This window comes from Sciurus carolinensis, chromosome 3, assembly GCF_902686445.1.
Source record: "Sciurus carolinensis chromosome 3, mSciCar1.2, whole genome shotgun sequence".
In the NCBI taxonomy this organism is placed as follows: domain Eukaryota; kingdom Metazoa; phylum Chordata; class Mammalia; order Rodentia; family Sciuridae; genus Sciurus; species Sciurus carolinensis.
Genome location: NC_062215.1, coordinates 61836331 through 61848889, shown reverse-complemented (window position 1 = coordinate 61848889; position 12559 = coordinate 61836331). Strand labels below are relative to the sequence as shown.

General features: G+C 40.5%; 1 protein-coding gene across 2 annotated transcripts in view; it reads right to left on the bottom strand.

Annotated features, from left to right (window-relative positions):
- Pitpna (phosphatidylinositol transfer protein alpha) overlaps positions 1-12559 on the bottom strand; it is a 39399-nt gene that overhangs the window by 6737 nt on the left and 20103 nt on the right. For both annotated transcript variants that reach the window (XM_047547626.1, XM_047547625.1), the window contains 4 exons: positions 10947-11030; positions 7998-8075; positions 7739-7849; positions 6816-6938 (listed from right to left, as the gene is read on the bottom strand). In XM_047547626.1, the coding sequence (XP_047403582.1) occupies positions 6816-6938; positions 7739-7849; positions 7998-8075; positions 10947-11030 (396 nt within the window). The remainder of the gene's footprint in view (positions 1-6815; positions 6939-7738; positions 7850-7997; positions 8076-10946; positions 11031-12559) is intronic.

The window sequence follows — 12559 nt, the reverse complement described above, 5'->3', positions numbered from 1 at the left end:
TGCAGGGGTCAAAGCCTCAAAAGCCCTAGCCCTGCCTCTGCAGATGCTTTAAGAATCTTAGGGTCCAGTCTCTCGTGGCCCAGCAGGCAACAGATTTCGAGTGATTTCTCCTTATCAGCCTAATTCTCAGAATCTGTAATTTACCATGATCCCTAACTGGGAACTTTGGGGTATAATGTCCTGTCAGACACTTCACTTCAAAGTAAAATGTTTGTAGTCTCTAGGCAACCAGGACAGAGTTTAAGACTTAAACTAAAACTGACAGTGACCCAGCAGCAAGAAAGTTTCAGGATGAATCAAGAGTCCTTTGTATGGGTGCTAGGTTCATAGCTCAGTGGTAGAGTGCTTGCCTAGCATGTTTGAGGCCCTGGGTTCAATCCTCAGCATCACATAAAGATAAATAAATAAAATAAAGGTATTGTGTCCATCTATAACTTAAAAAAAAACAAAGGAGTCCTCTGCATCGAAAGTCAGGAACATTTACATCCAAGCCTATGGACAGGGATACTAACTATGAAGAGGTTCAGAAGTAGCCCCCAGCCAAGTGTGGTGGTGCACATCTGTAATCCCAGTGCTCAGGAGGCTGAGACAGGAGGATCACAAGTTCCAGACCAGCCTCAGCAAATTAGTGAGGCTCTACGCAACTGAGCAAGACCCTGTCTCAAAAGGTAAAAATAAAAAAGGACAGGATGTGGCTCAGTGGTTAAGCGCCCCTGCATTCAATCTCTGGTCCAAAAAAAAAGCCCCAAGTGTGGGCCAGCAAAACAAAGGGTGTCACACAAAGTCTTTTAGCTACCATACAAAGGGCCAACTCCAAAAGGGATGGGCTTTGCAGGGACCAGAAGAATCATGCAGCCAGTGGGATATAGGAAAACCCACAAGGGAAGGCTGGGAAAGGAAAAACTGCAGAACCTTAATCATGCACTCTAACATAGTATCTTCTATTTTTCAGCAATAAGAGTCCAATAAACAGGAAAATAAGTTCACTTAAAAAAGATTAAATGGGTTATCTTAGCTGTGAACAGAGATGTATACCTCTAATCCCAGCAAATTGGGAGGCTGAGGCAGGAGGATCACAAGTTCAAGGCCGGTCTTGGCAACTTAGTAAGACCCTAAGCAATTTAGCAAGACATTGCCTCAAAAATAGAAAGGGCTGGGGATGTGGTTCATTGGTTAAGTGCCCTGGGTTTAATCCCCAGGACCAAAAATAAATAATAAAATAAGTTAAATAAAAAGGGCTGTGGGGGCTGAGGCTGTGGTTCAGTGGCCTAGCAAGTGTGAGGCACTGGGTTCAATCCTTAGTACCGCATACAAAAATAAGCAAATAAAATAAAGGCATACAGTCTATCTACAACTACAAAAAAATTTTTTTTTTTTTAACAAAAAAGGCTGGGAATGTAACTCAGTAATAAAGTTCCAGTGGGTTCAATTACAGTATTAAAAAAAGAGAGAGAGAGAGAGAGAGAGAGAGAGAGAAAGATTCTCTTAGAGCAAAAGCATTAGAGAGGGAGGAGAAAGTTGGTGAGAAAGAGTCTATTCTCTTACAAGCACATATTTCATGGGCATAGGAATAATTTTTCAGGACAAAGACTAATCTCTTGATCCCTTTTTTCTCAAATCTTTGGGCCACACCCAAGAATGGTGGGCCCACCCCCCCGCAGGGACTGATTTACCACAGTGGTGACTATGGGCTTATGGTGTCCCTTCAAAACAAAAAGCCAACTGTACTAGACTATTATTCATTGGTTTAAAGAAAAACTCATAATTCCTACTGCAAACTTGCAATTAATCATGAAAGTCTGAATACCTGTATTTCTCTATTCCTCCCCTACTATAATGCAGGAAAGGAATAAAATAGATATAAAACCACGAAAACAACAACAACAAATAAGAGATGGTAACATTCTGAAGAGGGAAAATGGATGGATGAATAGTAGCTAATTCACAAAGCAGCAGAGGTTGACACCTACGTAGAGAACCATGAAGGAGCATACCAGTTTATGCTGCAGGTCCTCCAAAGGCTTGGGAACTGGAAGCACCAGGTGCTTCTGCAGGTGGGAGTGCCCAGTGGGTTGAAAATAAGTGAATTGTTTGAAAGTCTAAATAGAGAACAGTTAGGTCCAGGTGTTCTCTCCCCTTGCTCTCCAGATCAAGCAACCATCCCCGCCCCACTTTGGGTCACATCAAAAGACAGGAAGTTCATGCTCTAGAGATGCAAAGGGAAGCCTGGACTTGGGACAGTTCAGTAAGGGGCAAAGTAGGCATGGTGCAGAATATGAGGGGATTAAATTAAAGGCAATGGATGACACAGTGAGTCTGCTATGACCCTTCCCCAGTTTGGTTCCCAAAATGTTGGATGACTACCCAACAATACAAGAGACTGGCGAGTCCTCTCTAAGCAAAATGCACAGCCCCCCAAAAGACTCAGCCTCCCATTATAACTACCTGACTATCTTATAAGGAAGCCTTCTCATTGATTAGAGGAAAGCCCCTAACATTAAAAACAGAGTCCAAGCAAACTGACAAAAGAACTCAGAAGAAACAGAATATTCAGGGAGCAGAAAGAACCTAAAAAAAATAAAATAAAATAAAATAATAAACTTTAGAAACTGTAGCTTTAGAAAAGGAAGACAGTGCCTGTAGGAAGAAAAGAAAAATATTTAAAAAGAAGACAGACCAAGAAATTTGTAATTTTTTTTCTTTTGATTCTGGGAACTGAACCCAGCATCTTTCACATGGTAGGCAAATGCTCTACAATTGAGGTACAGCCCCAACCCCTTTTTATTTTTTATTTTGAGACAGGGTCTTAAAAATTTGCTCAGGTTGGCCTTGAACTTGGAATTCTCTTGCCTCAGCCTCCCAGGCTTATGCCACCATGCTAGTTTAAAAAATTTTTAAACTTGCCAGGCACAGTGGGTACACTAATCCCAGCAAATGAGGTGGCTGAGGCAGGAGGATTGCAAGTTTGAGGCTGGCCTCAGCAATTTAGTGAGGCCCTGAGCAACTTAGAGAGACCCCGTCTCAAAATAACAATAAAAGGGCCAGGGATGTGGCTTAGTGTTAAAGCACCCCTGGGTTCAATCCTCAGTACCAAAAAAAAAAAAAAAAAGAAAGAAAAAAAAATTTAACTCACCCAATGATAAGTTAACAATTGGAAAAAGTCTACCAGAAGGCAGGAAAAAGAAAAAAAAGAAGAAAAGTAGAGAGTTTCCAGGTCTGTTGGTGGATGCCTGTAATCCCAATAAGGCTGAGGCAGGAAGATCACAAGTTCAGAGTCAGCCCCAGAAACTTAGCATAAAAATAGAAAATTAAAATTAAAAAATAAAAAAGACAAGGGAAATAGCTCAGTGGTAAAGTGCCCCTGTCTGTTTAATCCCCAGAACTAAAAAAAAAAAAAAAAAAAAATTAGATGGTCAATTCATGAAGGCTAAGTTCTGACTAATAAGAATTCCAGAAAGAGAACAAAGAAAACAGAGAGGAGAAAAATATCAAATAAATAATATAAAAACATTTTCCTTAACCAGAGATCTTTGAATTTAAAGTAGCAACAGAGTGGGAGCAGAATGAATGAGAATGGACCTGTACCAACAACCAACATGTTATGATGCAGTGATTCCCACATACTAGCCACACCATGCCATCCATACAAAGACTCAGAAACAAAGCTTGGTCTTATATGTCTATATTGTATACCAAAGAGAAAGGTGGCAGGTATTAATTTTATCAAAAAAATTATCCAAGGAATGAATGAAGATCAAAGTAGACTATAGGCTTCAGTTAGGAAAAAGAATGGCAGAGTCATAATAATATAAGCAGTGAACAATGAATTAACCAAAACTTGTGCTATTGAAAGGTGGCAAGGGCGAGTATTTGAGTGGTGGGTGGCATAACAGGTGAAATCTCCCATAAGGAAGAAGCAAAGAGTTAATACTTAAAATTGAGAAACTGGACTGGAGTTGTGCCTCAGTGGTAGAGCATTTGCCTACCATGTGTGAGGTACTGGGTTTGATCCCCAGCATCACATAAAACTAAATAAACAAGATAAAGGTACTGTGTTCATCTGCAACTAAAAATATTAAATAAAAAATAAATAAAATTAAGAATTAAGAGCATAAGCATATGATTTAGAAATATGCAATGAACAAAACAAATAACCATAAGAATTGCAAGGGACTACTGTGAGGTAGGGCCCGGGTGGACAGCTGCTTCTTCATCAGCCCGGGATAATACTATCTTGAGTCATTCACCCCATTATACTGGGGGTTAAACCCACTAAACAACATCCCCTTTTTATTTTGTTTTGAGACAATTTTCACTGTTGGCCAGGTTTGCTTTGAACTTGGAATCCTCCTGCCTCAGTCTGGGATCACAGGCGTATGCTACCATACCCAGCCACCATCAGAGTTTTAAAACTATAAAAATAAAACTTGGATAAAACGAATATATACATATATATATATTTTAGTGAGTGTGATGCTGGGGATCAAAACCAGGGCCTTGTGCATGCTAGACACATGCACACCAATTAAGATATGTCCCCGGCCCAACAAATAGATTTTTTTTCTTTTTAGGTACTGGGGATGGGGATTGAACCCAGGGGCATACTACCCAGCTATATCCCCAGCCCTTTTTTAAATTTTTATTTTGAGATAGGGTCTCACTAAGTTGCTTAGGCTGGCAGTGAATTTAAAATCCTCCTGCCTCAGCCTCACAAGTCATTAGTATTATAAGCATGAGCTATCATGCCCATCAAATGTATTTTTAGATAGAGAAAAAAATAAGTCAGGGGTTCACTTAGCATACAAAGGTTCTATACAGTCGCTAAGCAGTTAAAACATGTTCCACAATGACATGGATTTGGTTTCATTTTCTCATTTATACTTCAAATTAGTTTTAAAATTCTAATTCCAAAGAGTTTCCTGCATTTGCAGTTATTCTAGAGGACAGTGATAATCTAAGCATTTGGCATAATCCCCCATGGAATGGACAAACATTACAAAATGGGATGGGAGTTAAAAACAAAAAACTCCCTAGCCCTGGGGTTTTTCAAATTTTGGATGTGAGGAAGGCAGATCCAGTAGATCTCTGGAGATAGCTCTTCTAGCTCCAAGAATTTGAGCATTGCATTGCTCTTTCTTTTTGGTGCTGGGAATTGAACCCAGTATCCTATGCATGCTAACAGCATCAAGTAATTGAATTCTACCCAAGAAGCAAAAGGAATACAGCAAACTTGTCCATGAAACCCAATGTACTTTATCAGGCAGTGGATGGCCGAGGCTCCAAGTTAAACCCTAATGATAGTCTCCATGTTGTTCCAGTTGGTAACTTTGCTTTTTTGTCATGACTAAAGTGATCAAGATTCTAGCCTCTCTCTCATACAGACAAAATCACAGAGCCTTGAACTTTCAAGTCTACCACTTCCTGATGATCCTTAGCAGAAGAATCAGGACTGTGTCCAAAATTCCGCCACTTCACTGCCAAATGCAGCTGAATGAATTACCAAAACATCCACCTTCAGCAGGAACTAATTCAGTGCACTACTTGCCAGTAATTCAGCCCAGGAAGAGTGGTATCCTAAATGATAAGAACAGTTCCTTGGGGGGCTCCAGAGGAAGAAAGGATCTCTGTGCCCAGGATCTACCTTAGACCAGCACCATGATGTATAGCGCACCTGTGTAGAATGGGACACCAGGGGAACCCAAGCCTGGCCCTCACCTAAGGCTCTGCCAGAGAGCTGGATGAGGTTGCTCCATAGTAAGGCCTCTGCTGGATACCCAGGCTTCACACTAACCCTGACTAGGGACTAGGAAGGAGAAATGAATGGAGTTAAGAAACAGAGCTTCCTGATTGCTTTTAGCTTTGAGTGGGCAGGAGGACCCCAAACAACACACAGGAGGAGGAGAAAAGAGGAGTGATTAAGAGTTATGCCTTTGTAGGGCTAGACATTTGCCTAGCAGCACAAGATGGCCCTGGGTTTAATTCCCAGCACCACAAAAAAAAAAAAAAAAAAAGCTATGGCTTTTGGTCTCTCATGCTAGATCTATCACCTGCAGGTCCAGCACAGCCACACTGAGCTCCCAGAGCCTCTTTCTTCAGCTGAGGATGCCTCCTCACAGGAGTTGTGATGATGCCACTTGATGGTGTATATAAAAGCCCCTAGAACAGTGCCTAGCACACAGGAAGTGCCTGCTATTCACTGACTACCTCCTTTCAGGGAAACCTCCCCAAATGAGTCATGAGTGCTGGGTCTCCAGGTTCCATGCAGTAGATTAGAGAGCCCTTCTTCTGGGATCCATGCCAAGGCCAAAAATAAATAAATAAATAAATAAATAAATAAATAAATAAATAAATAAATAAATCAAAAGCTCCAAACTCTAAAATTAGCTCAAAACAACCATATAGAGCAATCAGCTCTTATAAGTGCTATTGCTGTCCTCTATGGGTATTATGTGTGGTATTCGTGGCTCAGCCCAACCTGCCTCCTCCCAGGGTCACCTCCAACTCAGCACAATCCCCCACCTGGCTCTGAAGTCACTGTAGTGGCTCTATCATTCCCTTGGCAGTTGGCATAGATGACATTATTTGTCTCTGTGGATATGCCAAGACCTTAACTAGACTTCACATTCAAGAACATGGGCTGTTTTCTTCCCTACAGTTCCCATATTGCCTGGCAATATATATTACTTTCAGCAGATTCTGACACATTCCTAGAACTACAGGGCAGGGCCCTCAGTGAAGTGTCCCAGCATGACAGTTGCCTTAATATTCACATATTTCTCTGAGAGCTGCAGAGTCTCCCCTGGGATCCCACTCACTTCATCCAGCTGTCTCTTCGTCTCTTCTTCCATCCTTCGAATGTCGTCCATGGTCAGGTCAACCCACTTATCGAGCCAACAGAACAGCTGCCTGTGGAAGTTTGTAAACAGACGCCTCTCTTGCTATAAAAAGGAAGGAACCAAGTTAGAACCAGAAGGTGAAGGTCCCTGCTACAGCCCTCCTCCCGACAGTCTCCATGCTAATAGCCCTGTTTTACCAGGGAGGGGTGATACCTAGATGACTTATCTGGATTAGCCATAGGTCAATGAACTTTGCCTTCACAAGTTAAACAAGTGAGGCATCAAAGAGGAGGGAGCCCCCAAGAAAGGATGATGCCTATTTTGCCCAAAAAACTTTGATGCCCTTTGCCCAAAATACCACCAAGAGCCTATGAGCTCCTAGCCAAACTAAGGCCTCCAAGCAGACTCTCAGACTTCCTCCTTATCTTTGGTGCCTAATGCAGGTTATAACTGGGCCAACAGCTATGAATTGTGGCCAAGAGTATGTGTCTAACTCAGAGAATTAAAAGACTATAAAATTGCTTAGGTCTGCCCAGTTGAGTAACTCAGGGCACTAGAGAATTTGGCTCATAGTACCTCTTGCCTTTTGGCTTCAAGAAAAGAGAGACTGAGTTTTATTTGTAGTTCAATCATAGCAAGACCCTTTCTGTTTCCTTCTTTTGCCTTGATTTCCTTCCCTGTCACATGTGGTGCCCCTAGATGGACAACAATAAACTGTAAGACAATTACATGCAAGGGAAAATGGGGATCTAAGAAATGAAACTGTGAAATATTATTATACTGGCAACTCTATAATACAGGTCACATGTGTTGTATGATCTTTTCTTGTTGGGCCAAACACCTGCCACACACACACACACACACACACACACACACACACAGGTCTCACACTTGTCACTTACCTTATGTATAAAGTTTTCCACCTTGTTCTGCAGGCCCCACCACTTGAACTTGACAGTAACCAGTTTGTATGCACACATATATGGGGAGTCTTTCTGATTTACAAGTTCTTGCTGCATTAGAAACACAGCCAGAGGTAGCCAGTAACTAAGAGGAAAGACCTTAGGCGGTGGGGTAGACCAGCCCCAGTCATTCCCACCTCCATGTGCAGGCCCACCCACTCCGTGCCTGGCCCCCTGGCGGTAGGGATGTGAACTGCACCTTCCAATTTGGGCCCAAGGGTCCTCGTCCTGTTTTGACCGATTTAAATTTTGCAGGGTCTTCCTCTGCCTTGTAATCCTGAGAAGTTGTGGAATTAGGGTTAGAGGGGGAGGGGGAAAGGAAGAAGGAGAAAGGAGGAGGTTAGATTTTCATTAGAGTACATTTTCATGCCAGTTCTTGATGCTGCTGGCATACAGCAAATATGGGAAAATGTTATAAACAAGATGTAGAACTGTTTACATTTGCCTTAGAGCAGAGTTCCATGTGATTTTTCTCTGCCAGGGTTTGTTTTCAATTTTACCAGTATAAAAGTGTCACCAGATTGTCTGAGCACGCACATATTTCCAGTTTTAAGACAGATTTTCAAATCTGAGTTAAGTGTCCAAATTGTCAGGGAAGACTTTGAAGATACAGATTTCTGGGTCACCCTACCTAAAACCCAGTGACTGAGATTATCTGTAGGTAAGGGCAGCAGCATGGATTTTCTTTCTTTCTCTTTTAGTTTCTTTCTTTCCCTTAAATCCCTGAAAGTAATTTTAAAGCACAACCACAGCTCAGAACAACTGGTTGTCTTTTCTGAAATCTTGTCTAATCTCCCTCTTGGTTTAATAAAATGACTACTGGAAATGTCCAATGTCTAGAACCTATCCTTTTGTGCATTACTGGTCAGTCTCACTTCACTGACTTATTACTTTTAAAATTTAAACTAAAATTTTAATCTGATACATAAAAACAAAATTGCACATATTTATGAGTGCCATGTGATATTTTGATACACTGTAATATTTGAATCAGATTGAATTCATCTGGGTCCTAAAACACATTAACTTATTTATGATCAAAGCATTCAAACTTTCTTCTAGTTTTATGAGATATACAATATACTGTCTTTATCCATAGTCACCCTACTATGCACACCGGAACCTCTTATTTCTGCCTGTCACAACTTAGTATCCATTGATAATCTCTTTCCATTCCTCCCTCCCCAATATCACTGATTTAAAATCAATTCTCTGTGTTAATTAATTACAACAAAAGTTTAATTTTCAGCTGTAATCCACATTGACTAACGTGGGCTCAGAAAAAGCAAACTTATTATAGCATCTACTTGATGAAAATAACAAAGACAATATCACACACACACATACCTGCACAAAGTATTTTCCCAAACTATGGGGATTATTTGTGTATTAAAAATAAAAATGAAAACTACCCCACCACTGTTTCCTTCTATTCTCTCTCTCTCTCTCTCTTTTTGTGGTACTGGAGACTGAACTTAGGGTCTGGTTCATGCTAGGCAGGCACTCTACACTGAGCTACACCCCAGTCCTCCCTCCACTCTTAGAACCACAGTTGACAAAATAGTCAAAGAACCTTGATTTTTGCTAATATAGTGTTTGAGAAATACTTGGGTATGTTCAGTTTAAGAAAATTCATCAAGCTGCACATTTATGACATACTCATATTGCTGTCTACAGTATACTTCAGTTAAATGCTTTTTGGAAAAATTAATGAATCTTTTGAGGGCGGGGTAGGGATAGTAAGCAAGGAAGCACAAGATGGTTTTCTTATCTTTTTAGAAACGCACAAAGCAAACTATCTTAAGTGCACACAGTGACCACAGGGAAGAAGTATCGGACCCCTGGATACAAAAAGCAAACATCTACTCCCTATCAATGGGCAGAATCAAATTCCTATTTCATAATCCCAACAAGCCCTCTGTCAAAAAAGAAAAGTAACAAGTGAAGGGGAATCAAACCTTTTATTCTCTAAACATATTCTTCCTGGAAGCATAAGGATGAGCAAGCTGGACAGACCTGGTCCCTGCCTCACCAAGCTATGGTCTATCAGTAGACCAACCTTTTCCAGCTAAAATGTTTGTTACTCTGAAAAGCTACTACAATATCACATACACACATACTTGGACAGGAGATAAGTCTTTTTATATATTCTGCACTCTCATTGGGAACCCAGAGATCTTAAAAGAATACTCCAAACATAAGAGGCAGGTAATACATGTTTTTAAATTACGGGATTAGAAAAATAAATTTGAAAACTAGTGCTCTGACTTTTCAGGTTAAACATCATTTCAGCAGGTCAAAACACTACCAATGGCATCTACGCTGTTTAATAAGTTCCAGAGGCCAAATAGAACCCATAAATTTGGGCTGCTATTTTCCCAGTGGCACCCCCAACTCAAGACAAGGGGGAATTCTAAAGACTAACTTTAAAAATAAAACTGTGCATAGAGGCACATTCTTATGATCCCAGCTACTTGGGAGGTGAAAGGATCACAAGTTCAAGGCTGGCCTTGGCAACTTAGAGAGACCCTGTCTCAAAAAAAAAAAGGGCTAGGGATGTAGCTCAATGGTAGAGTTGCCCTGGATTCAATCACAGTACCACAAAAATAAATGAATGAATAAATAAAACAATGCAGAGAATGGTGGCAAAAACATGTAATCCTAGCTACCTAGGAGGCTGAGGAAGGAAGATCAAAAGTTCAAGGCCAGACAACTTAGCAAGACCCTATCTCAAAATAAAATAGCTGGACACGGTGGCACACACCTGTAGTCCCAGCTAGTCCAGAGGCTAAGGCAGGAAGATCACATTTGAGACAAACCTTGGCAACTTAGTGAAACCCTGTTGCAAAATAAAAAATAAGAAATGTTGGGGGTGTAACTCAGTGGTAGAGTGACCCTGGGTTCAATTCCTAGGACCAGGAAAAAATAAATAAATATTTTAAAATTAAAAAAGGGGCTAGGGATTAGCTCAGAATCTTCCCTAGCATATGCAAAGCTCTGGTTCAATCCATAATACCATAAAAAATAAAAATAAGTAAAACAGCAAACAATACCAGAGAGAATTTCCTTTAGAGCCAAGTTGGGTATGGTTCCCTGGTTTCTCTAATAGAACTCATTTCTACATCCCACATCTTTATGTAGTTCTTACCTTGCTAAGTACTTGACTTCGATCTGCAATGTCTATATATACGGCTTCCACGTGTTTCCATGTCTCGGGCTCCAGTTTATGCACCTGCAGGAAGAAAGAGATTTCCTTCAGGCTGTATGTAAAAAGGTATCTATGAAACATAAATGAATTTTGTGCTTATACTTGGGTTTTATCCCCAAGGTATGTTATTATGTTTATGCAAATATTCCAAAATCTGAATTCCAAATCACTTCTGGTCCAAAGTACTTTGGATAAGGAATATTAAACTAATATCCAAAGGAGCTGGGCAGGGTGGTGCACACTTGTAATCCCTGGGCAATTCAGTGAGATCTTGTTTCAAAAAAAATTTTTTTAAAGGATTGGGGATTGTAGCTCAGCATGTATGAGGTCCTGGGTCCAATCTCTAGCATCACCAAAAAATACAAGTATAGGAATAGGAGATTGGATTTTAAGTAGCCATAAATTTGAGAATGATTTTTCAGGCTCAGGTCCATTTCCGTAGGTCAAAACACCCTCAGGGCTCCTAGGATACCTACATTGTTTCCTCGTGTCCCCCTTAGTAAAGATTAAATACTTCTGGAGATGTTGCCTGCTTAGCCACATGCTTATTTAGATCAGGCTATACGTGTACATAGTATGAAATTGTAACACAAATTCAAAATGTAAGGAAAGGAGACAATGAAGAATGACTCTCTTGCTTGTCCCTCGGGTCCACTCTAGTAACAGACATTGCTGCTACAGTCTATCCCTGTGCACAGCTTTTATTTTTAATACAAACACTAGCACATATACACAATGTTTGTATCTTGCTTTTTTCACTGATCAATATATTTTTATTGGTGGATTATAATTATACATAATGGTAAATTATGCCATATTTGTACATACTCATAACATACTTTGATCAATCTCATTCCCTAGTTACCTTCCCTTTCATTCCCTCCCTTTCTTCCCCTAAACAACATACCTTGAGGATTGTTCTTTATTGGCTCTTTTTATTTTAATTTTTGGTTTTGGAGATTGAACCCAGGGGTGCTTAAGCACTGAGCCACATCCCTATCCCTTTTTACTTTTTATTTTGAGATGAGGTCTTGCTAAATTGCTTAGGGCCTTTCTGAGTTGCTCAGGCTGGCCTTGAGCTTGTTATCCTCCTGCCTCATACTCCTGAGTTGCTGGGATTATAGACGTGTGCCACCATGCCCAGCTCTTGTATTGTTTTTAATCTTTGTCTATACAAAGAATACTATAATGGCTGGGTGCAGTGGCACACACCTGTAAACCCAGTAGCTCTGGAGGCTGAGGCAGGAGGATTGAGAGTTCAAAACCAGCCTCAGCAATTCGCGAGGCCCTAAGTAACTCAGTGAGATCCTGTCTCAAAATGAAAATACAAATAAGGGTTGGGGATATTGCTCAGTGGTTAAGCACCCCTGGGTTCAATCCCTAGTATCAAAAAAAAAAAAAAAAAAAAAAAGGTATAATGAATTTCCTTGTATATGTTATATATGTGAGAAAATAACTGTCTAGTAAATTCCTAGGTATGGAATTGCTAAGGCAAAGGATATGTGTAGTGGCACATACGCATAATCCCAACTACTCAGAAAGCCAAGGTGGGA